The following is a 24,998-nucleotide window of genomic DNA, read 5'->3' on the forward strand; positions in this document are numbered from 1 at the left end:
TGAGTTGTAGTTGTTGTTTGGTCTTTTATTTAATGGTGTGTTTTGCACCTCAGGAGCACCCGTTAATTGATTAGCTGTACCTCAGTGTGAGGAGCCCTGGGTGAAAACATAGATACACAGAATACTGAAATACTATTTCATCTGCCTCCCTGATGCACCTAAAGTCACCATGTATTCTTGAAAGACTAAAACGTTTAAAGAAAATGCTTTATCGTTACTATTTGCAGGGACATAAAATGAACAAATGTGCAAAATAGTAAGCTACCATTTCATTTGATATGGTAAGATACTTGTAAAACCCGCTGGTCACTCAGTATCGTCTCAGTCCACCCACATCCTCTGATTTAAATAACAATTTATTTTCCTGGTTTATGTCATCGCCGCCGATTCAGATGCAATCTGAGGATTAAGAGAGAATCATCAAATAATCCCGATGCTTGTGGATTTTTACCGAAATGCGTCACTGCAAGCGGCTCAGAGACACAAAGAGGAGACCAAAAGAGCCCAAACACACATCACACTGGGCTTATTTCAGGTGAAAAGCAGATCTGCGTTAAGACTGTAGCTGGAAAAACAAAAACAAAAAAACGACCTGCCTGTGGGAGGATGTCGGTTGAGAGGACATGATGATTATTTCCCCCTCCTTTGGGGGAGGATCCGTCTACGTAATGCAAAGCAAACTCTCACATTTGCTTTTCCTCCTTCCTGCAGCCGCGGGGAATCAGCAGCAATGAAGCCGCAGCTCGGAGATGTCCCTGAAACACTCGCGCTCAGCCAGGAGTCAAGATAGGGGAAGAAACCGCTGCGTTTTGTGCTCATTCCGACGTGTCGTTGGACTCGGGGAAGAATAATTATTATTTGTCGCTGAAAGCGTCACTGTAAGAAACCAGAGGATGAACAGCATAAGACAGGTGCCCTCGCGGGTGAAAAGCAGGCGGACCGAGGCCAGCCTCGGAGCAGAGAGGGATCATTTTGACAAGCAGCAGGTAAATATGAGAAACAGCCGGAGAGAACGGGCCAGCTCTTTATGCAGGAGGGAAACCTGTGCTTTATTGGGGCCTGCTGGGGCTTTACCGCATAGGCCACATTTTCAATTGCCCCCTCCAAATAACGTGGAAAGTTGAGTTTAATGGGAATAGAGAGTGTCGCGCGGGGTTAATGTATTGCCATTAAGAAAAAAAAAAAAAAAAAAAAAAAAAGGCCATCGATGTATGTTCACTGTGTGTGTCGAATCATGTGCTCCACACTGAAACTTTAACTGGAGGAATGTGAAGATGTATTATCACCGGAGGTGCTGGCAGTGAGTGAACACGTTTTTGTTTCAGCAGCAGTGGCCACTAAACAGGCAAAAAAAGATATTTATTGCCTGTTTAAATTCAAGGTGGACGCTCATGACATTAAGACTGGAAGTCAGCAAAGTCCACGCCATTCATTCCTCACTGAAGTCTGTTTCGTCTTTCCTGTTTGGCCACCCTTCTCCCCATGACAGGCATTTATTTATGTCTTTTTAACTGCCCCATTGCTGGATAAAGCCTCTTTAACCTCTTCACGTTACTCTTAAGTAAAGTTCTTGCTTTTTAATGTGGGCACTGAAGAAAAAGGGCTCATTCTTCATATAACAGGTGCTTTGTAGTTGTAGGGGGGTGTACTAAACTGCCCCCCCCCCCCCCCCCCCCCCAAAAATAAAAATAAAAAACGACGTCTGCATTACCCACTGTGAGAAATTTGAGCTTCTTTCGTTTAATTTGAACATTGTTGGCTAAATTCTTAAAGCAGCAAGTCACATTGAGAGCTACAGTAAAGCACACACACCCCGTTCTGACAGGGAAACATGAGTGGGACCAGGATGAGTAACAAAGCAAACTGCTGAGCAGCTGGCTGGATGTTCAGCACACACAGTATTTTGTTATCTGAAATGGGTTGAGCTTTTGCTTTGCTGGGCGTATGTTTCCGTCGATGTTTCAGTTGACTCTGAAGCACATGTAGAGAGGTGGAGCTGAGGCGCTTCAACCGCAGAGTTCGGGCCTTTCTTTGTAAAAAGGAAATTAAATATATAAGATGTCAAGAATCAAATGTACATCCGTGGAATTTGAAGGCACAACGCTCTAAGTACTTTTTCAATAGGCCAAAATCCTGACAAAACAGGTTTCGCTTTAATGTGATGTTGTATGGCGGTCAGGAAACTATTTGTCCAGATTTTCAACATGTTTTTAGTCTAAACAAAAGTGATTATACACTAAAGTCACGGATCTTGGCTGTTGTTTCTCATCAAAGGTTTGTTGTGCCACGCTTGGATGGCAGCAGTCGTTTTGTGATGCTGGTTGAAACCTGTTATACAGACGGACAAAGCTAAGTTGCTGCTCCCGTTTATGCCTGTCGCAATTATCTGATCGTAACAAATTCATTTGGTTTAGATTTGCATAATCATTTGAACTGTTTCTGTTCACTTGAGGATAAAAACTGCTGGATGAAACCAAGAGAAACTACATGTTTCCATCCCTGTTTCCAAGTTGTTTTCCGCAGTTTGCTTCTCTGTCTTGTGCTTTGATTTATTGCCACCAAATTTGGAGCTTGAGACAGTGATATTCAACCAACTTGAATTCCGGTAACCATCTGTTAACGTAAGCTTAATTAATGGCTTTTGTTGCAAAGCCAAACACGACAGCATTGTTGTGGGCCCGTTTTTGGTTTAATGTCAAATGGAAAAAGGAGAGCCATAGAACTTTGCTGTAAAAATACAATGCCCAGAGATGCTAATTGCACTCATCTAAAACTGTTTGGTGGCATAAAGTGAACAGAGAAAGAACGAAGAATTTAAAGCAGAAGTGGTGGAGTCAGAAGACTGTTTTGGGACCAAAAGGTGGACGGAGTTATACATTAAACTGTAATGAACCAAAATTCCTCTCGTCGAAGCCTAACATATACTTAAGTATAGAATTATTTAGAACAAGACCACGCTGATTAGGCGTTAATTTAGCTAGAGACACCACAATGACACAATAGTTTAAAGGAGAATGTAACTTTTTTTTGGGAGTCTCTTGCAGCCATGAGGCTTTTGGAGCTGAAGTTGGTGTTATTGCAGACGCACTGGCTACATATTTCAGACTCGGTGTCTCCATTCATACATCCATATACAGTCTGTGATCCTAACAAGTGGTTGTCAAACATGGCTGTGGCCAAACTGCAGCTGAACTGAAAGTGTCCGACTGTTGATTGGCTTATTTGCTCTGTTCCTCTGTGTTTGTCAGCTGCAGGATTGTGCAGACTGTGCGGTTCCTGTATACCTCTGGTCAAAGGGTTTCTAAAGTCACTTCAGGACTAAGCAGGACCAACATGAAATAATTTGGTGAAGTGGAGAAAGAGAAATGACCCTTGCATTTCTCAGACTTTTCCCTCAGTGGAGCGGTAACATTAGTAATATGTCTATCGATAGATTTGATAACGGCAACGAATAGTTGCAATTTACTTTGAAAACTATTGTCTTCCATGCTGTGAAACACATGGAAGTTGCACAAGTTATGTTGTGTGACGAGTGCCAAAGAGCTGCTTGAATTCACAGCACAATCAGTGGGGACAGATGAACTGGTTTGAGCTGCTACTTCTCAGCTAAATGGCTTCACTGGGCAGCATGCAAATCAAGTCAACGATGAATCTGACCTCCCCCACTAGCAGTCTAATTACTCACAACACAGTCTGACAAATCCAACATTTAGGTGCTGTTTACACATACCCGGGTATTTTGATAAACAAAGACCTTTCCCTTCGTTTGTGCCTTTCGTTTATACACAAACGGAGTTTTTTCCTCCGAAAATGAAGCTAAAAAAAAACTCCGGCTAAAGTGGAGATTTTTTTAAAAACTCCGTTTAGCGTTTGTGTGTAAACTGGTTGAAAGAGACAAAAACGGAGTTTTGGGAATGGAATGCGGAGTTGTCGTCATAGTACAGAGCCCCGCCCCTATCCGCCATATTGGCAGGATTCTAGCGTGATAACGCCATTCATTGTTTATCTGGCAAGCATGGAGGTACTAGCAGCATTTCTGTTGTTGAGAGCTATACTCGCTTGTGTGATTTTGAAAATTACAGTCATACAATGTATTGAACAATAAAGACATTTTTCACGGCTTTAGCAGTTTTATAGTCCAGCGCAACGTGTAAAAGTAGCTCAGTCTCGCTATCAGTCCACACACATGAGCCTGGCGCCATATTTTCTTCTTGAAAAGGATCCGGAAGTTCTTCCTGTCAGCGGTTCTCTATTAGGCTTCTGATTGGCTTGTGTGGAATTCTCATTGTTCTAACACTGCCACCGTCAGGCTTGGCGTAATTTAACAGCTCCTGATAGCGTATCAATGTAGACGTGGGGTTTTTTTAAAACGAAGGTTAGAAAATATGCGTTTATCAAAATACCCGGGTATGTGTAAACAGCACCTTAAAGTGGCGTACTGCTCAGTAACTGGTGAGATCATAACCTGTTAAATTAAAGAGGCTGTACCGAGCTTGTTTGTTGTCTTAGAGTTTATCAGTCCTGCTGATTCATCTTCTGAATTGATTGAAACTCCTCTGCTGCTCGTTACTCTCACTCTGTTCTCCTCTGCTGCCTACGCTTTTCAAGCTGACCTCGGTGCCAAGGTGAAATGTGTCTCGCAGCGTCATCTGTGTTGGTGTGTGTCTGTACTCTTGTTTGCTTTCCCTCACTCCTGTTGCCTGAGCGAGCGCTCATGAGGGAGAGAATGAGGAGGTGGGGTGGTGTCTGGGAGTACCTGACGATTAACACAGTCACTTCTGCCTGGGAGTAGAGACATCATTGATAGCACCGTGGTTATGTTTTCACTGTATTTCAACATTCGTCAACAAAGAACGTTTCAAGCCATCTCTAGTCATCAAACTTCTACAGCCCAGTGTGTCTTTGTGAACAAATCAGCAGCTTTGTTCGTACAAAACTTAACCAACCTCATGCTGCCCGTAACATCCTTCTCTTTTCATTCACAATAGACGAATGTCAGTGTGCTAGATGATCTTTGTAATCTTAGTTTAAAGGCCTACAGAAAGCTGACACTACACCCAATACATAATGATAATACATACACAGAGGAACAATAATGATCATTGGACTCTACACCAAAACATTTCATAAACGCATGAAATTTGCGATTTTGAATTTGCCGCTAGGAAACCTTCCTGGAATTCCAGAATGGGGGCGGGGCTTCCGTGCGACGTCACAAGTGCCATGGTTTTTCCTGGCTGCCGTGTTGCCAATTTAGCGACTTTGTCGCTCGATTTAGCGACTTTTGGCCATCTCTGGCGACAAAAAAAATAATCTAGCGACTTAGCGACTTTCGGGCTCAATCTGGCTGACTCTAGCGACAATTTAACTTGTTTTGTGAGTGACAAATCAGTTGCCCCGCACACCATACAAGCCGAGACAGAAGCACTGCAGGACGGCGGCAACCCGGCATTTCCTGTCAAAACGGCAGTTTCAAGCTAGCTACAACGAGGGTAGGTTCACTTCCTGTTTTCAAAACAACAGCACGTAATGGCTTTCCCTATGATAAAAGGCAACGGGTATTTTATTTTGTCAAAATAACCGGAAGTGCGTTGCTCACTGCGGCTAGCTTTAGCAGCGCCGAATTCGTCGGAACAAAATGGTAAACAGCCGGTATTTTGTCAGGTTTTCAACACGTTGGGGATCTAAACGACTACTTTCTCACCTGAAAAGTTTCAAATGTTGCGGGGACAGAGGAAGCAGAGAGACCTGCGGTCGGAACTTGTGTCTGTGCCTCCCTGTCCGCCTGCCTCCTCTCTGGTGAAATCAGCCGGAGCCATCCCGCCGTGTTCAGCTCCCTGCGGTGCGGACACTCAGGGGGAATCCACCTGGCGGAGAGCGGACACACCGCGGGATGGTTGCCCTGAAATCAGCCGGCAGAGCGATCATCAAGAGCCCCGACGTGGACATGATCGCTCTGCCGGCTGATTTCCACTCTCCACCTGGCAGAGAGTGTGTTCGCTCTCCGCCAGGTGGATTCCTGTCCGACCGCGGGTCTCTCTGCTTCCTCTGTCCCCGGTGGTGTGAGCTGCTGGTGCTGAGGGCAACACACACACTTCGTATATCTACTCGCAATAAAAACTGCACTGAACCCAACGTTTTATATTTCCAAGCGACGTCCCGCGGCACACATCGAAATTTGCCGTGAAGAAGCTGTCCAGGTCTGGCAAACTGCTGGCTTCGCTACTAGAACTACTAGGGGTTGTTCCAGCAGCTGGCACTCGTGACGTCACGCACCTGTCGTTCCAGTTTGCCAAATTCGAGTCAAATGTGGTGATAGTTTATTGGGCCTAATCAGGACTATCCAGGGGCCTAAAATTATTTTAAAATAAAAAAAAAATTCCATGGTATATAAGGAATCGATCTGCCATTTCAGTTTTGTGCAAAAAATCACCTTTCTGTAGGCCTTTAAGCTGTGTACATAGGTTTTGAGGCCTGGTTTCCATGAGTATCATGTGCTCATCATTAGCTAATTCACCAGCTCAGCACATTAGAAACTGTCTGGCTGCTGAAGAGCAGCTTTTGCCTTGTTGAATGTTTTAATGTAATATTAATAATTCAATTGGGCGTTAAAGTGAGTCGTAACCTAATAAGACATCATGACTTCCATTTGTGTCTACGTTCAGTGGTTCTTCTGATTCACAGCCTCTTTTTAAGGTCATCCATACATACTGCTGCTGACATTTTCTGTTGGTCGCATTACGTTTCATTCCCTTTGTGTAAGGTCTTTCTGCCTTCAAAGTGAGCATTTTCTAAGAAACATGTTTTTCCTTGTTTCTTTAGTTTTTGGTTCTTCGTTCGCCCTATAGCTGTCATCAGTGTTGTGTGTTCCTTCTTGTGAAGTTGAATATGCATACTGTATGTTAAAAGTTCATGTTAAGTGTCAAAGTTATTTTTACTATGGCTCGTTTTTAGTATTGAGAGGAATGTGGCAGCTTTGTTTGGGACTATAGCTTTTCAAAGCATCAGAGGGACACCACATGTGGCTCGTGGGCTCGTTGTCTAGTTTCTCTTCTGTTAAAATGCTTGTGCAGATAGCTGGAGGAAAAGGCATATTGGTGGACAATAACACAAGTTAATAAAGAAACACTGCAAAGCCATTTGATCTTAGAGATGATATTAAAGCAAATATTTTTTTGATATAAAGTCAAAGATATTTTATCCTTCATCGCACCTCTCCTCCGTTGATATTTCTCGGTGTACTTGCCAATTTGATTCCTCTCTTTAACCTGAGCTAATGGGTGTGAGCTGTGTTGAAGTCTGCGTGTGACCTTGTCAGATAGATCCCCTGCAGCAGTCTGTTGAATTAAGCTGATCAGACCAACAAGAAGTGCCTTAGCGCATTGTGTCCAGCGAGTGGCAGCTCAGGTGTTGCATGGATGCTTTGACTTCATTCATTTCACTCTCTCTTTCATACCAACTTAATGGACTTGCTGCTAAAAAACAGAGATGAGATGGTAAGCTGAGACTCCACATTTTAAAGCAGCTTGCAGCGAGTACAACAGTAATGCTTGCCGGCAACCGACCTTATGGCAGGCCTCGGATTAGTCCAGGCTGTCCCTCCCTCACTTCTCCTATCTGCTGTTTGTGGGGGGGGTTTAGTGTCATTAGAGCCAGATGCAGCACTAAGTTGTTTGGCATCACACAGTCGACTATAGGCATGTCTGCAGCCCAAAACCGTTATGTTTGTGAAAGGTTTGGGTTCTGTACGACCGTGACGTACGGTTTCTGCGACTCTGTTAATGGCTCAGCTGTATGGAGGCCTGGTGTTAAAGAGTTACAGTATTGTGTGTAGTTGCGCAGCTTTGCAAACAGCATTTTTCATAATTTTAGTGAAATAATTCCAGTAGTTAGTTGATATATTAGTTTGGCACTAAATTAATCTGCTGTCTGATCTTAATTAAGAAATTCAGACTTTCCATCAGACCAGCTTCTTAAATGTTAAAAAAAACATTTTGATATTTGCTCACATGATCTTGTTGACCGAATAAAATATTGGGCAAATACTTGGCCAAAGCAACTTTTGCAGCTCTGCTAATAACTAAAGGGTTGGTAGTTTGATCCCTGTGTGACCAGTGTCCACATTACTTCCTTTGTTGCCCTGACAGAAGAAGTATAAAGTAGTCTACTCTGGACTGCTCCATTCAGTAACCCTGAAACCAGCTATACTGAAGCTGGTTATCATGTTCTTATTCTGACTGGTCACCCTGCACCTCTCTCCTTCCTTTTAGTGTCCTCATCCTTTCTGTCCCGTCTCACTGCTTTCTTACCAACAGCCATTCTGAATGTCCTATGAGAGTCTCCCTGCAGCCTCGCTGCTCAGCAGCCATCTGTTGAGGCCTCTGTGCCAGGATCGATGTGCCAGAACGCGGCCCCCATCCAACCCAATCTTCTACCCCAGCTGTCGGCCTTCCTCCCCAACAAACCCCCCATTGTCACACAAACCTCCACGTTAGCCCCCTGCACTTGCCCTGTGTAAACGAGGGGCTCACAGTTAATTTGCGTCAGAGGGAGGCGGGGGACTCTCCTTTTAACCAACGCACCCCACTCTCAGTCTGAGCCTCACTTTTCAGGCACAGTAGCCTCTCTGTGCTATCTTGTTCAACCAGTTATGTTTTGGTGGTTATGTGTATGAGGATCGTAGTGCTTACTCCCAGGTTTCTCATGTATTAAAGAGGCTTTATTGTGTAATGATGTATTAAGGCCTCTGCCAATGATACCTGTACGTGTTGTGTGGTTTTTAAACCAAGGCACGACATTCATTTGTAAGCTAGTGTGTAAGGGTTATATCAAATAACGACTCCCACACATTCCACCTCAATTCCACCCCCAATTTTGCTTTGCATGTTTTAACAAAGACTTGTCGATCTGGTCGATTGCAACACCTCACTGGGACACAGGACTGTGTTTATGACTTTATCAACGCTTCTTTCACACAGATGACAGCACTAAGTTGCGACTCAGGGCAGGGCCGCCACACATTTTATGGAGCCAGATTTAGCCACCAGTGGCGTCACAGTAGTTCAGGATAATTGTGCCGTCTCGCCGCTGCTTTGATCATTAAGTAATCATGATGTGTTTGTGTGAGTGAGTGATTTAAATTCCTCGTGTGTTCCCAAAAGGCAACATCGTGGTCAACAATGTTTGTTTGTTCTCAAAGAACGGTTGCTCTACATTCCTTTTCCGTGTAGTTGGTTTAATTTTGCAGCATGAATTTTAGTCGACGATTCAACTTTGAAACACAGGAGAGTGAAAATGAGATTTACCATTTAACAACATCTGTTGGAAAAGCTCAACCAAAGTTTTTTTTTTTTTTTTTTTTCTATTTGCCATCTTCAATGATCTTCATGGAAGTGCAGCTCAAAATGTGCAGGTACCAATGAGTTAACCTTCGGGCCACAGTGTAGAACCATCCCCATCCTCGGCTGATGTCAGATAACATCTTAACACTGCCTTTGTTTTCTGCATGTTTATTTCCAATAACAAGGTACTTTGAAAAAAAAAAAAACATACCTGGTATCAAATTGAGAAATGTGCAATTTCTTTGTGCTCGGCTCAGTATTTTTATTTATTTATTTATTGTTTCTCAGAGCTAGAAAATCCAAATTTCTAGCTCTGAGAAAAAGGCAATCCAAATTGATTTATTAGTTCAAGAGGGATTTTATTCAACATGATATTTATTAATGGATAGGATTGTTCTATAAAACAAGAGAAGCCCACACAAAATATAGCCTGTATTTTAAAATGGATAATAGGACACGGTCAGAAACAAGACATCGACCCTGGAGGTTGACTGTAATGTCTCACAGGAGTGCCTCGGTGGGACAGCAGAAGCAGAAGACCCTCAGTTCTGAGGGGTTGTGTTCCACGGCTCTGTGATCTAATCATATTGGCCCAGTCCTACAGCCACAAGAATCAGATTTTGATCTTGTAGCTGGCATACACAGTATCTGAGGCGGACTAAAACCACCTCTTTATCTGCAATGCGGGTTTTACCTGCTGGACAGGTTGCAAAGCAGCTTGCTTTATGTCCTGTGATGACGCTCGGTCTTTCTCAACTTCACTCATAGTTGGAGGCATTATCGTTTTGCATTTAGGGTCTGCTTTGATCTCAGTTCTCATACAATACTAACTCCAAGTACTACAAACATTGATTTTGTTGTTTCACAAAAGTGGCCAACGAGGGAGATTAAGTAGCATTAGATATTGAAAAACAAGGTTGGATACATATAGTTACAAAGATGCTAGTAATAAATTACAGGCAGGGAGACTCATTTTCATTTCTTCTTGAGGCCACCTTTTCCTTAATGTTGTTTCACATTAGTAAGAAAGTAATAAGTGTTCTTCATCGACTACCGATCAGTAAAAATCAGTCTACACATAAGATGAAAACCTTTTCTGACCAACCATGAACACATCAAAGAAACAATATTTCACTTTATGAACATGAACTTTTCATAACTTGTGTTTGTGCTGCTATGCATTTTGGGTTTTTTTGTTTGTTTTTTAATGCTTCGTTTAAAATGAAACGAGAACATATTGATTGTCACATGTTTTTTTTTAAGTTCTACAACACATTTTTGTGAGTGGAGAATAAAGATGTAGAAAATCTAACATAAACTCTTCTCTTTTCAGCTCAGCAGCATCAGCAAAGCCATCACCTCCACTGAGACGCCTGTGAAGGAGAAGCATGCGCGACGTATCCTTCCTTAATAATGGTTTCAATAGTTTTCCTCTTTTTCTTTTAAAAATGGAAAAAAATCAGCGGAAAAAAAGCCTATAATGTCCTCAGATTATTCTTAATGAGACAGCACTGATACAAAGCACAGACAGTTCCAGTCTTGCAAAGCTGTGTCATCTGGTTGGGTCAAAATGATGAGAACCCAGATTATTAAGAAGCAACAGTTTAAAATTTGGATAAAGGCATGGATGGTTAAGTTTCAAAGCAGTGGTTAGTTGCTCACTGGCTTAAAGCAGTATGGTCAGAATAGCTTCTTTTTTCTTCTTCTTTTTTTGTAGAAGTGGAGAGGGATTACAAGTAACGGTTTTAAAATGGGTTTTGGGAAGAAGATGGAGTAAAGAGCTATTTGATGTAGTTTGACTTGAAGTGTGAGCATGCTCACTGGGGCCATCCATGAGTAAATATTTGTACGTGACGATTACTCTGTAAGAGCCATAAACAACTAGTTTCCTTCCTCTGAGACGGGTTTGGAATTTGTTAACATTTGTGATGACAACGCAAATTTTTTTTTTCCAACACTTTTAAAGTCATCGCGAGATTGCACTTTGGAAAAATGTTTTTTTTTTTTTTTTTTAAAGATTTCCTGTTTGAACAGTATGCGAGTAGAATAACCAGAAGGTTTAAGGAAGAGTGAATGGGTTACCAGCGTAATCTCAATCTTGTGGTGTTTTTTTTTTTTTTCTTCTTCTTCCTTAACAATGACAACAGGTATCATCCTGGGAACACACAGGGAGAAGGGAGCTTACACCTTCTGGTCTTACGCACAGGGTTTTCCTCTGGCCACCAGCTCCATCCTTAGCTGGAAGTTTTGCCACGTGGTGCACAAAATCATGCGTGACGGGCACCCAAATGTAAGGCACCTCACTCTTCCTGTTACCAATCCCTGTATAACTCCAGCTGCTGCAGCCTCATGAGAGGGACATAAAGATTAATAAAGACATGAGCAATAGGAGTGTGAACCTAAAAACTCAAACTTGTTAGAGAGGATTAATCAAATCTGCTTTAGTGAGCTCCTCGAGACCTTTTTTTAAATGCTAAAACACAACAAATTTAAATTGACCCATTTCCCAAAACAACTGATTTGTTCAAAACGAGCAGGATTCTGTGTGTTATCAGTTGTTTATTCAAGGTTTCACCTCCACAGGTTCTACAGGACTGCATGAGACATCACAGTACTTTAGTTGAAACTGGAAAACTATGGGTGAGTTTTAGAATATTTTCGACAGTATTTTTTATTTTTTTTTTCCCTTTCAATTTCACAACTTAATTTTTGCTTTTCTGCTCTTGTGGTTTCCAGGGCCACCTCCATGACAAATATGGGCAGCTGGTAGCTCTTTATACCAATCTGCTCGGCACAAAGCTGGAGTTTCATGTGAAGGTAAATGTGTCTTTGGACATTTTTCATACACATGTAATACAACGGTACTGAAGAAATTCACATTGTTAATGGGGATTGGCCATAAACCTCTTAAATTGCACCTCAATGCAGCATTCAGAAATCCCACCAAACCTGGAGGTCACGGATGAAGTTCTGGAGCGCACTGCTGGAACGGACATTAATAATGTGTGAGTAGTAAACACAGTAAATGTATGTCAGAAGTACGTGTTAAACCTTGTCTTCTCCACCACAAGCTCAGCTGTTTTCATCCAACTTTATTCATAACAACAGACATCCTCACTGCTGTTTCATTTCAGAGAGTGGCGCCTCATTTCTGTGTAACGAAGGTATCAACTTCTCTCTTGCAGGTTCCAGCTCACAGTGGAGGTGTTTGATTACCTGGACACAGAGCTGCGGCTGGCTGAGACAGGTAAACACAAACTCCTCCCACCTTTTCCCTATCCTGCTTTCCTAGCAGGAGAAACTTGAGCTACAGTCGAGGGCTGCTGCTTGCTGACATGATCTTTTTACTCACAAAAAGCCAGGAGCCTTTTAAGAAAGGCTTCTCGTGAGCAGGTCTTGGTCCGCCTGTTTTCACACAGACTTTGGTCACATTTTTATTTTTAAAATGTGACCGCAGAAGAGGTCTATTTTCACCCCTCGTTTCCATGTTTTTGCACTGATGAGGAAATGCCTGCAATTAAAGCACTTTAAAGTGACTTCCTCCTGTTGGGCAGTAATGGTTCCTCCCAGGCCTCCAGGGTGGAAGCCCTGGATCAAAACACTATAAACAAATTTTGCTGCTGTATTGTGAATGTGATGTGGTCGCAATGTCTGTGTAAACGCGGTGTTTTGGTGTCATATGCACGAAATCTCTTTAGCCGTGTTTACACGTTGGAGAAAGTGTTTGTAGCTGTGGTTTCACCTGTCAGCTGAGTCTCTCAAATCAGACTTTATTCTACCAGTAGTGTTCTGTGTCCGTTAAAGCCCCACAAGGAGCGTTCATCAATTATTCAATGAGGCACTGAAATCTTTTAAAAGAGACCAGCCTTTAAAGGGCATCGCATATACTTTACAGATATGTCTAAAATGAAAGTGAACGGGTGAATGTTTAGTAAGCGACTGAAAATCCACATTAAGGAAAATTAAATGCTGTCTGTGCCCCTGCCTCTGATTTCTCTCCTAGTAATCCGGCAGCTGAACACATCCATCGCCATCTCCTCTCTCACGTCAGGCCAGTGTCGCCTGGCCCCACTCATCCAGGTCATCCAGGACTGCAGCCACCTCTACCACTTCACCGTCAAGCTGCTTTTCAAGCTGCACGCCTGTAAGGGTGGTGGTTACCCAGAAAAATGATTTCATCATCACAAGGCTCTGAAATCTGAGGAAAACATTCAGAATGTCACTGAAGTATACAAGATATGACTCTTAATGCCTCATCATTTCAGGTCTCCCAGCGGATACCTTACAAGGACATCGCGATCGTTTCCATGACCAGTTCCGCAGGTAACTTACTGAGTAAAGAGTGACTGCATCACAAGACCTTTTATTTTAAATCCAATGAAGTTTGAAACATAAGCTTGCCACACCCAATCCCTGCAGGTCTTTAAGCCAATGTAAATGTAACCATCCCCCACCTTTTTGTTAGTATTTGTTCGCTGCTGTATTCACAGCCTCTAGTTCAGATAAAGTTGTCCAGTGATTATTCATCCCAAACTGTGTATTTTTAAGCTTATCTATTGCTTCATTTCACTTTTAGAACAAAGGACACAGTTTGCCTTATCTGCAGTATGCTATATGACCCCCTCCAAAAAAAGCCACCCATAGGTGTTAAGGAATAAATTTAAAATTTGACCAACCTGAATCTGTATGATGTGTATTTTTTGAGTTTTAAATTGAGGTGTTAAACTTGTGTCTCTCGTGTCACACAGCCTGAAGAGCTTCTTCAATAAAACCAGAGACATGCTGTTCTTCAAGAGGCTGATCCAGATCCCCAGGCTGCCTGATGTAAGAGCACAGAGGGACAGGGAGCCTCCATTTTTGGATATCATAGGCTTAATAATAATCCTGACACTGTTACTGCTGCCTGCAAACTGGGGAAATTAACAGACTCTTTGCGTAGACTCCTTTGTTCTGTTGAAATTTGTAAAAAAAAAAAAAAAATTTAATTTAAAAAAAAAAAAAAAAATACAATGTTAGTTTAGACCTTTAAAGCAAAATTTTAGTTTCTGCTTCATTAGATCATGATGGCATACTGTTACTTGTTTCAGTACCTAATGTATGTGCTCCTCTGCAGTCCCCACCTAATTTCCTGCATGCAGCCTCACTGGCCAAACACGTCAAGCCAGTAGTGGTCATTCCTGATGACGATGAATCTGAGCAACAAGACGAGGATGATGATGACCCAGAGCCACTCATCGAGGTCAGCGACGTTTCAACATCGAGCATCCAGACACAGCCACAGGTATGGTACACCAGTTACTTTTTACTGATGAAACTTTTTGTCATATATGTGTTCATGAATATGTATTTTTGTTCCTCAGCAGATGGACATATTTGATCAGGCATTTGGACCACCAAATGGAGGCTTTGATGACAGGTGAGCCAGATTCTTTTATTCCTCTAACCTGTGATTTTAATTTTTTTATTTTTTTATTTTTTAAATGGTTTGGTTCTTGCTTGTGACGGTGGCTTCTTTTGTCTGGCAGAGATCTCCAAATTGACAGCTTGAAGTCAGAACTTGAGCTTTTGAGAGCAGAACTTGAGAGAGTCAAAGCTGAGGTAAGGACTTTTGAGAAGCCTTTTGCTTGAGTTTCCAACTATTTTCTGTGTAAGCGACATCTGAGGAGCACGATTATCTGTGCATAAAGGAATCTGGGTCATGTGTTGGGTGGATGCAAACGCTGCTCCCAACATGTAGAATGTGGCAAGTAGCCTCTGAACAGGAAGTGACGGCAACCCACTTGACATCACAGATACAACCCCTGCTTGCAACCTCTTGCTTTTTTTTCACCACCCCTTCACACTTCCGTGTTTTGTTTTGTTTTTTTACTCTCTGCAATTCTGCAAAAGAAATTAATTAGAATTTTAATAATCTATCATTATGTTTCATAAACTGTTTGGAAACCCATGAAAGCGTCTCCTGAATTTAAATCTCTGCTCCCTTCCTGAAGGCTCAACGCTACATCACACAACTCAAGTCCCAAATCAACAGTTTGGAGGCAGAGCTAGAGGAGCAGCGAATGCAGAAACAACGTGCCCTTGTGGAAAATGAACAGCTGCGCATGGAACTGGAGGCAACCCGCCACCGAAACGCCGAACACGAGAGCCTACAGACCACCTTCATAGAGGCAGACAGTAAGACGTTCGATTCGCACTCTCGTTCAGAAAGGGCTTTTATCGTGAGCAGGATAACACACGCATTTCTCTTCTCTGTACAGAAAGGGCACAGGCCACAGAGCAGCGGTACAACAAGCTGAAAGAGAAGCACACAGAACTGGTGACCAGCCATGCAGAACTACTCCGAAGGGTACCGACAGACTCCAGACCCGCCCAGAGTTGTTTGCTTTCAGTTACATGTCGGCACCTGGCTGTGTGTAGTAACAGTAAATGTGTTAATGTGCTAACAGAGTGCAGACACAGTGAAGATGCTGTCAGCAACCCAGCAGACCCAGGAGGAAGTGGAGAGGAACAAACAGCAGCTGTCCTTTGAGGTGGATCGGATAAAACAGGACGCTGATATGAAGGTTGGTGCTGCTTTGCTACAGGAACATGGATATATATATATATATATATATATATATGTGTGCACAGTGAAAATGAGTACACCCCTGTTGAAAAGTAACATTTTGAACAATATTTTAATACACACACAAGTTATTCCCAAAACGTGCATAGAGTAAGTTTAATACAACATCTGTTCAGCTTACAACAGAAAAGAAAGGTCAATAATATAACTTAAATGACATATTTGTCCATTTTTGTGAAATTATGCTGGTGCAAAAGTGAGTACACCCCTATGTTAAACTCCCTGAGAATGGGCCGTGTTGGCCCGAAATGTCATGAAATGAAAAGGCATTAAAAGGGAGGTCATCGTTGTGCGTTTCATCCTTGCCTTACATTGAAATTTTACATTTTGAGTCTGCACCAGGCTAAAAGAGACGTGTGTGAGATTTGACTGAAATCCTATGGAGAGTATCATGATCTGCTTCAGTAGTCACAGTACATGTTGACAAGCATGTTTCTTTTGGTGAAATTCAGCTTCCTACTGTTGATGGCATCCATACAGCCCCAAACCATGTCACTCCCACTACTATGCTTGACTTTAAGCATGGGGCACTTTTCTTTGTACAAATCACTTTTTACCACCACACATGCTTGACACCATCGAAAGCAAATTTGTTCATCTTGGTGTCATCAGATCACAGGACATGGTTCCAGCAATCCATATCCTTAGTTTGTTTGTCTCTGATGAGACAATGATAAACAAATTTGCTTTCGATGGTGTCAAGCCTGTGTGGTGGTAAAAAGTGATTTGTACAAAGAAAAGTGCCCCATGCTTAAAGTCAAGCATAGTAGTGGGAGTGACATGGTTTGGGGCTGTATGGATGCCATCAACAGTAGGAAGCTGAATTTCACCAAAAGAAACATGCTTGTCAACATGTACTGTGACTACTGAAGCAGATCATGATACTCTCCATAGGATTTCAGTCAAATCTCACACACGTCTCTTTTAGCCTGGTGCAGACTCAAAATGTAAAATTTCAATGTAAGGCAAGGATGAAACGCACAACGATGACCTCCCTTTTAATGCCTTTTCATTTCATGACATTTCGGGCCAACACGGCCCATTCTCAGGGAGTTTAACATAGGGGTGTACTCACTTTTGCACCAGCATAATTTCACAAAAATGGACAAATATGTCATTTAAGTTATATTATTGACCTTTCTTTTCTGTTGTAAGCTGAACAGATGTTGTATTAAACTTACTCTATGCACGTTTTGGGAATAACTTGTGTGTGTATTAAAATATTGTTCAAAATGTTACTTTTCAACAGGGGTGTACTCATTTTCACTGTGCACTGTATGTATGTATGTGTATATATATATATATATATATATATATATATATATATATATATATATATATATATATATATGCTTATTGCTGTTGTAGTTGGAAGAACAGAAGTTTGAGATGGAGAGGCTGAAAAGAGAGCTGGAAGAGAAGATGGCAGAAGTGATGCGCATCAAGGCGACTCTGCAGAACAGCGAGAAGGTGAGTCTGCATTTGTAAAAACCCTAATTATGCCCAGCTAATTCATTATCATGTAGTACTCAGAGGCACAAGGCATTTCTGGAAGGACTTTCCCTCCAACACTCCATTCTCAGCCATCTGTCTCTTCTGGCCCTCCTCATCACTCTGTGTTTTCGCCAGGGTTCGGAGCAAATGAACAGCTCAATGACGGCTCTGCAGGCTGAGAAGGAGCGTTTGATGCGATCTGTGAGTGAGAAAGAGGCGGAGCTGTCATCTCTCCGGTCGGCGGCACAGGTGCAGCAGTCATCACTTCAGCAGGAGCGAGAGAGGAGCGGCAGGGAGCTGGGAGAGCTGCAGGGCAAGCTGAAGGAGAAGGTCAGTCAGGACACTGGAGCCCAGCTCGGGGCATGAACGGCACATTTGTCTTCTCTGTTGGCACTTACTCAATCGTTTTGATATTGAAATTTTCCTGTTGGGTGAAGTGGGCATTAATTACTATTATTATTTATCTACTAAAGTCGCTGGACTCTGACTTTTGTTGTTTTTTACTGCAGCCTGAGTCATTGAGTGAAGAATAAGCACTCTTATGTTTTTCTAACAATCTTATCCAAACCATCAGCTGCCTTTGTTTCCGCTAGCACTAACATTTGGCAAACACTATACTTGGCCAGTATCCAAAGGGGGAAGTCTTGCATGAGCAATGGCATGCATAGCATTTGAAACTTTTCATGATAATGTTTAAGATATGCAGAGCTATTTTTTTTTTAACTAGTCAAAAATGGGTTAAAGATCTCCATGCTTTATGTTGAGGCATCAGAATAAAGTTATAGATGTCAAGGGAGGGGCGGGGAAATCGGACAAGTCTTTATTTTCCAAAAACGACAGAATTTAATGTGTGATGTTAATTCTGGATTAATATAGAAATGTATTTATAGATAGAAGAATGTTTTTGCACTTGCATGTAGACAAATCAAGAGGAACAGATGAAGAAGAAGCTTCTGGAGGAGCAGTTTGCTTTACTCCAGGGTACCATCACAGAGGCTGAGAACATCATCCAAGATGCTGTCGCCAAGCTGGATGATCCCCTCCACGTACGCTGTACCAGCTCTCCAGGTCTGACGGCTGTTCTGTTGTTTATAACCACAATAAACAGATTCTAAAGAAATTTTAAAACAAGAATTTGAAAATGTCTAGAATTAAGAATATGTGGATTAGCTAGTTGCTCTTTTACAGCATTGTATCTACTATCTCTATCTCCTCTGATTTTTCTCCAAACACAGATTACCTCATAAGTCGGGCAGAGGCCACGCTGGGCTCCATCGACAAAATGAAGAAGGGGCATGCAGATTATCTGACTAACATGGAAGGTAAACTTCCTCAGCTTCTGATTTTGCCTGATCCAGTTAACCTCACGACACTGTAATTTTTGTTAGGTTTTATAACGTGACCTGCTGCTCTCTTACTGTATGCTCTTGTAACCAGATGCTGGAGGGCTGCTGAGGGCTCTGACCCAGTTCTCCCACTTGGCTGCAGACACGATTATTAATGGAAGTGCTACAGCGCACATGGCACCCACAGACCATGCAGATCGTAAGAAACATTCTCTTTTAGATAGTACATTCCCAACATTTATTGGCATGCAAAACCAATCCTACATTTAATTTTTCTATGTCCAGCTCTGTAGAAGCAGCATTATTAAAAAATATCTCTGCCCTTTGACCCTCTGCAGGACTGACGGAGAACTGCAGAGGCTGTGCCTTGCAGAGTGTGCAGTACCTGAGGGAACTGAAGTCCAAGACCACCCTCCAGAGAGCAGACCCAGCCTCCATTCGCATTATCATACAGAAGATCATGCACTTGGGTCAGGTGAGACAAAACACAGCGTTTAAGTTAATAAAGACCGATTAGGGCCCCTGAAAGGGGCAACTGTCTGCAGAAACCTCATGTAGATCTGCTTCAAACAAACCAGGGCTGCATATAAGAGTTTATTTAGCCCTTTTAATATTTCATACCGCTTCTTGTTTGAAGTAACAACAAAAGGTAACCCACAGGTATTATGTTTCATCCTAAATTAAATTACGGTAAAGCTAAATGAACTAACCCTAAAATTGGAAAAAAAATTCGACTGGACTTCATGCGAGTGGATCTAGTATTACTGATGGATTAACTAACTACCTTACTGCTATTAAAGAGAAGGACATAAAATGTTTAAAAATAAATAAACAAACTCTCCTGAATCTGTGGATTGTAAACTGAGTAAGGAGCATATTGAACCAAGCTGATAATCGGTCATCAGGCATGTCTGGAGCATCTATGTATGTCTGTTCATCAGCTGTTTTTTGCAGCTGATTCAACTTGTAGAATAGCTGTTTTGGCTATCATGGAGAGAGAGCTCACTGTCGTTGACTGTTCAGCGTGGTGGGAAGAAAGGTGGGCGGCAGTGACGACAGGAAGTTGACGCCTATCTTAACATGTCTCAGACACAATTTCTTCGTTCTGCGTCATCTTAATTTCTCCAAAACAACAAACAAGAAAATGTCAATGTGGAGTGAAGAAATTGAAGAGAACAATCATGACTCGGGAGGCGAGCTCTGTTTAACATAATGAAAAACACAGAGCACGTGCTGCTATGTTTATTTGTTTATTTCTAAATCTACATTATCTTCTAATTTCTCTTAATCTATTACGTGCTACTTCCATCTGCTTCAGCGCGGGCAAGCTTTATCTTCCTGTGCAGGCACAGATAGGTGTGTGTGTGTGTTTTATAGCACCCAGTACCGGGCCTCTCGTCAGTGTTGTTTCTTTACGTCGACTTGATATATTACAGCCCGAACAGCCGGCGTCTTCACACCCAACATTAGCAGTGCACCAGCTCACACCTTGTGGTAGAAAGCGTCTCGAATGAGCGCTCGTGGTCAAAAAGAAAAACACACTCGAATGACACGCAAAACATTTTGTGTGAAGTATATATGCAGTGTGTTTAGAGTTGGTTAAACACAAAATAAATTATTTCTTGACACCAGACAGAAAAGCCACTAAAGCAAACCTTGCTGCTGCTTACTAAGAGGCAAGTCGGTTGAACAGTCAGTCCTTCACTATGGCCCAGGCCCCTTCTAATACACACTACCAAAAGCATGTGGCCCTGGCCCTGGTCATCTCTGCATGTGGTCTGAGTAATGAGAGTAATGTGCTCTGCATTCAAAGTGTTCTTATGCTGTGGGTGGAGTTGCCAAGTCACGCAAGTGATTTTTTTTAAAAAAAAACAAAAAAAAAAACATTTTTATGAGATTATATTTACGATTTAGTTTGCAAGGCTTCTACTTGAGGCTCGGTTATTTGAAGGTTGTGCAGTGTTCAGAATGTTTTGAGACTTATAATGAATGTCTAGTTTGTCATGTTTCACTATTATCATGTGTTTTAACTCCTTGTATTTTCCTTTTATTATTATAACTAATCGTTTTTCCCAATTTTCCCAGGAGCTGCGGCCGAAAGGAATGGATATTCGTCAGGAAGAGCTGGGGGATCTGGTCGACAAAGAAATGGCTGCAACATCCGCAGCTATTGAGGAGGCCGTCCGCAGGATTGATGTAAGTATTGTACATCTTACCGTACTTTAGAATATATTTTTGTATATGCTATTTTTCATCTTCAATGAACAGACCTATAACTTTGTACAGTTTTTTCTATTGTAGACTATAATTGTCATATATGGTTTGGAATTTAGGAAATGATGAATCAGGCAAGAAAAGACACATCAGGAGTTAAACTGGAAGTCAATGAAAGGTTTGTTCTTTATGGATTTTGTGTATCTAAATCAATTTGTTAAACTCTTTGTAATGGAAATGGAAATGTTCTCATTAGGCCAGTAATTTTATTTCTAACTTAGATTAAATCCCTGTTCCACTGTTTTTTCGATCTTTTTTCCAGAATCCTTTTCAGCTGCACTGATCTGATGAAGGTACCGTGCTGCTCTTTCTTTTAACTAATTTTCAAAATACCATAGACTTTCCAACATGCTGTATATTCTCTTTCATCCTAATCCCAGGGAACATATGTGGGATGTTTTTTTGTCTTCTTCTATCTCTCTGTCACTCTCCCACTCTCCCTCAGGCTATCCGCATGCTGATCGTAGCATCCACAGAACTGCAGAAGGAGATTGTCGAGAGTGGGAGGGTGAGTCATCCTGCTCGAAATTTGAATCCAAAAGAGGCAGCTTATTATTTCCTTTTGAATGTGATGTGAGCTGTTTTGTTCCATTCAGAAATATTATCTAACTGAGCTGACATTTTCCTCCTGAAGGGTGCAGCAACTATGAAAGAGTTCTATGCTAGAAACTCTCGCTGGACTGAGGGACTCATCTCTGCTGCCAAGGCTGTTGGATGGGGAGCCACAGAGATGGTGTAAGTTCCAGTTTATATTCTTGCTTTACTGTTATCAAACTCATGCGTCAGGACACACCAGGGAACAATCTATCGATGTTAAAATGGTGTGTGGCATCTTAACTAACACAGTGATTAGACGTGCTGAAGAATTATCATGTCTTAACCTTCACAGAGAGTCTGCTGATAAAGTGGTGCTGCACACGGGCAAATACGAGGAGCTGATTGTCTGCTCTCATGAGATCGCTGCAAGCACAGCGCAGCTTGTCGCTGCCTCCAAGGTAATTGTCTAATTTGTGAGAAGGTAATGGTATAATTTGCACTTTTGTTCATGTCCTTTAAAGTAATGGCTCTTAAATTATGTACTTTTGTAAGGTGGGAGTATGACTGAAACATTCTTTTGTTGTAAGTTAACCAAATAAAAGTTATAATACAATTGTTTGCTTTGCCATTAGAGTCATTAGAGTCTTGAAAGTTTCAGCAGCACCATAATAATCTCCCTTCAGACATATTTACATCTATATGCCAACTGCGATGGGAATGTTTTTGCCAGTGCAACCAATTGCAACTTTACAAATGATTAACTCATCAATGTCTTATGTGTCTAAAGTTATTAAGGATTGTTCAACAATGATAACTACCATCATTTGAATGTTCCTTGGGAGGGAAACTTTTTAATAACCTGAAAGCTGCCTCAGTGACCACATTTTTACACAATTGATTGATTTTACTTTGAGCTGATTGCTGGTAGTCGTTAGTCTAATGGTAACAAAGTAATATCTACCCAGTGCTTTGATTCTGAAGACCAAAACTACTAAAATGTGTCGGAACTGCTTCCCTGCACTGGAACTTTTTACTTTAACTTTTACTATTTTTATTCTCTTGTATATTATTTAGATATCTTTATACTGTTATATCTTTTGTGTATCCAAAGCCAAGGGCTCCTGAACTAAATTTCATTATGCGTGCATAGGGACAATAAAGATTCTTGATTCTTGATTCTTCAGACTTGGAACAGGGGAGTCAAAAAGAGAGTTACCCAAAGGTTTCCACTAAACCTGCCATCAGGAAATCACCCCTGGTCTCACTTTACCACTCTCCTTTGCTCTCAGGTTAAGGCCGATCGCAACAGTATAAAGCTGTCAGGCCTCCAGCAGGCTTCTCGCCATGTCAATGAGATGGCAGCTAATGTGGTGGCCTCCACAAAGACGGGCCAGGAGCATCTGGAAGACAAAGGCGAGCACAGTTCGATTACGTGTACAAAACAATCACAAACTGTGATGAGCATCTGCCTAATATTTCTGTTTATACGCCTCAAATGAGCAGATACCATGGACTTCTCTGGGATGTCCCTCATCAAGTTGAGGAAAGAAGAGATGGAGTCACAGGTGAGTTGTCTTACTTAAACATTAACGGGTCATTGTTCCTCATAATCGCAGTGAAGCATCGCCTGAAACAATCTCTTCTAATGACATTGGCCTTCAACTTTTTGTTTTTAGTGACCTGTTTGTTTCTCTACTCAGGTGAAAGTGCTGGAATTGGAAAGTCAGTTGGAGAATGAGCGCCTACGTTTGGGTGAATTGAGGAAAAAGCACTACGACGTGGCTGGAGTTCCCTCGGTACAGATTCCTGAGGGGAACGGCGAAACGCACTCGCTGGTCCATCCCGTCACTATGTCACCGAAACCCAGCAAGCCTGCTCTCATGAAGAAACCTGCGCTGGCACAAAAGCCCAACATCCCACCCAAAGCCTTGGTAAGGTTTATGAAGAGCTGAATGATGGGAAGAAAAAAAAAAAAAAGCTTGACTTGTTGGTAACTCTTCTCTGTTCTTTTTATGTTGCAGTTTAAGTAAACACTTGAACAGAGGACGAGAATGAAACACTACAGGATGGCTGGATCTAGAAAAGAGACGGATTGCCTTTTTGTGAACAAATAGTTCCTTTAAGTTGCATACTGACAATCCTCTGTGTCATCCTGCTTCTGTTTTCCTTTACTTCTTTGTTTGTTTTCCGCCAAGATGGACCAGAAGCCTGTTCTTTTTTTTTTTTTTTTTACCCTCGATGCCTGTAGAGGATACGCTGTCTTTGTCCCTTCGTTTTTAATGTAAATACACATTTAAGGTATTACCCTTTATTTTAATCTCTGGCATTAAAAACAAAAGTATAATTATTTTCTTTTAAACTATTTGAAAATCTTCTTTTTTTGCATTGCTAATTTTTTAACTGATTAAGTACTAGTGCTCCTTTTTTTTTTTTTTTTTTAATTTAGAACATGAACATTAATAATGACCACAAATCAACAGCATATCTTGTACTTGTAGGTCAGCAGTGAGTTTTATCAAGTTTAGAGCATACCTTTTTGCACACTGTTTTGAACGTTCACTACAGAGGAGTCACGTTTTTTCTGAATGTACACTTTGCTGTATTGTTATTTATGTTGTGCTGGGTGGTTAACGAAACGGAAGAATCGCCAATTGTGCGTCTATATTGCTGCAAAGGGTTGACATACCTCTTGCTTTGCAAAATAGCTTTTTCCTCAACAATACAAAATTATCTCAGAGGCCTTTTAAATGTATTTTACCAGTGCATTAAAATATACCTGTAAACATATACAGTCTGTATAGGAGAGTGCAACTCACACTACACTTATCTCTTGAATGTCACATCATGAAAGGAGAACCTGGAAACTATGTTAAAGTTTATAGATAGACTTGATGCTTGCACAAAGATATTGGATTTAGGTGTCCTCGATTATCAAATGCTTCTTGTAGGCTGAATACAAAGGTTTAGGGTTAGTTTTTCCACATCATCTATTTGTTCAAGTCCTCTTTGCCTCTGGGAGCCTTTCTTACAGGGTCTTAAAATGCATCTTTTTATGTTCTGTCCTTTCCTCTGCACAAAATGTCTTTATACACTCAGATCTATTAATATATTTTAGTAAATATACTGGTGGTTTATCCTTGTAAGAAGTGTAAATGTCAGACAAATAAACAATAAATGTGTGATTTAGTGTGGCGTTTTGTTGTTTAATTTCTGAATTTATTTTTATATTTATTTATTTATATATATATATATATAAAAAATAATGTGTGTGTATATGTGTTATGTTGGGTATAATTTCTCAAAGCCATTATTGACCAAATCCTTTAGCAGATAATATACAGTTTAGTTCAAGTTAAACAGAACTGTGTCAGGCCAGAAGGA

At 41.4% G+C, this 24,998-nt stretch overlaps 1 protein-coding gene across 2 annotated transcripts; it reads left to right on the forward strand.

Annotated features, from left to right (window-relative positions):
* Window positions 1–684: 684 nt before the first annotated feature.
* Window positions 685–24,804, forward strand: hip1rb (huntingtin interacting protein 1 related b). Of its 2 annotated transcripts, none has more exons than XM_075467904.1 (32): window positions 685–986; window positions 10,675–10,738; window positions 11,489–11,631; window positions 11,925–11,981; window positions 12,078–12,158; window positions 12,270–12,346; window positions 12,527–12,588; window positions 13,345–13,485; window positions 13,607–13,664; window positions 14,090–14,165; window positions 14,455–14,622; window positions 14,702–14,757; window positions 14,867–14,939; window positions 15,332–15,515; window positions 15,599–15,687; window positions 15,788–15,904; window positions 17,335–17,436; window positions 17,596–17,790; window positions 18,381–18,528; window positions 18,696–18,782; window positions 18,898–19,005; window positions 19,145–19,281; window positions 20,892–21,002; window positions 21,140–21,198; window positions 21,343–21,373; window positions 21,526–21,588; window positions 21,715–21,815; window positions 21,970–22,075; window positions 22,907–23,030; window positions 23,121–23,182; window positions 23,318–23,548; window positions 23,639–24,804. In XM_075467904.1, the coding sequence occupies exons 1-32, from the start codon at window positions 894–896 to the stop codon at window positions 23,645–23,647; spliced, it is 3,213 nt and encodes a 1,070-aa protein (XP_075324019.1). In that variant the 5' UTR covers window positions 685–893; the 3' UTR covers window positions 23,648–24,804. The 2 variants fall into 2 exon arrangements, with proteins under 2 accessions (XP_075324019.1, XP_075324021.1); XM_075467906.1 differs by having other exon boundaries at window positions 14,705–14,757.
* The last annotated feature ends 194 nt before the right edge of the window (window positions 24,805–24,998 follow it).

Source organism: Odontesthes bonariensis, chromosome 6 (genome assembly GCF_027942865.1).
Source record: "Odontesthes bonariensis isolate fOdoBon6 chromosome 6, fOdoBon6.hap1, whole genome shotgun sequence".
In the NCBI taxonomy this organism is placed as follows: Eukaryota; Metazoa; Chordata; class Actinopteri; order Atheriniformes; family Atherinopsidae; genus Odontesthes; species Odontesthes bonariensis.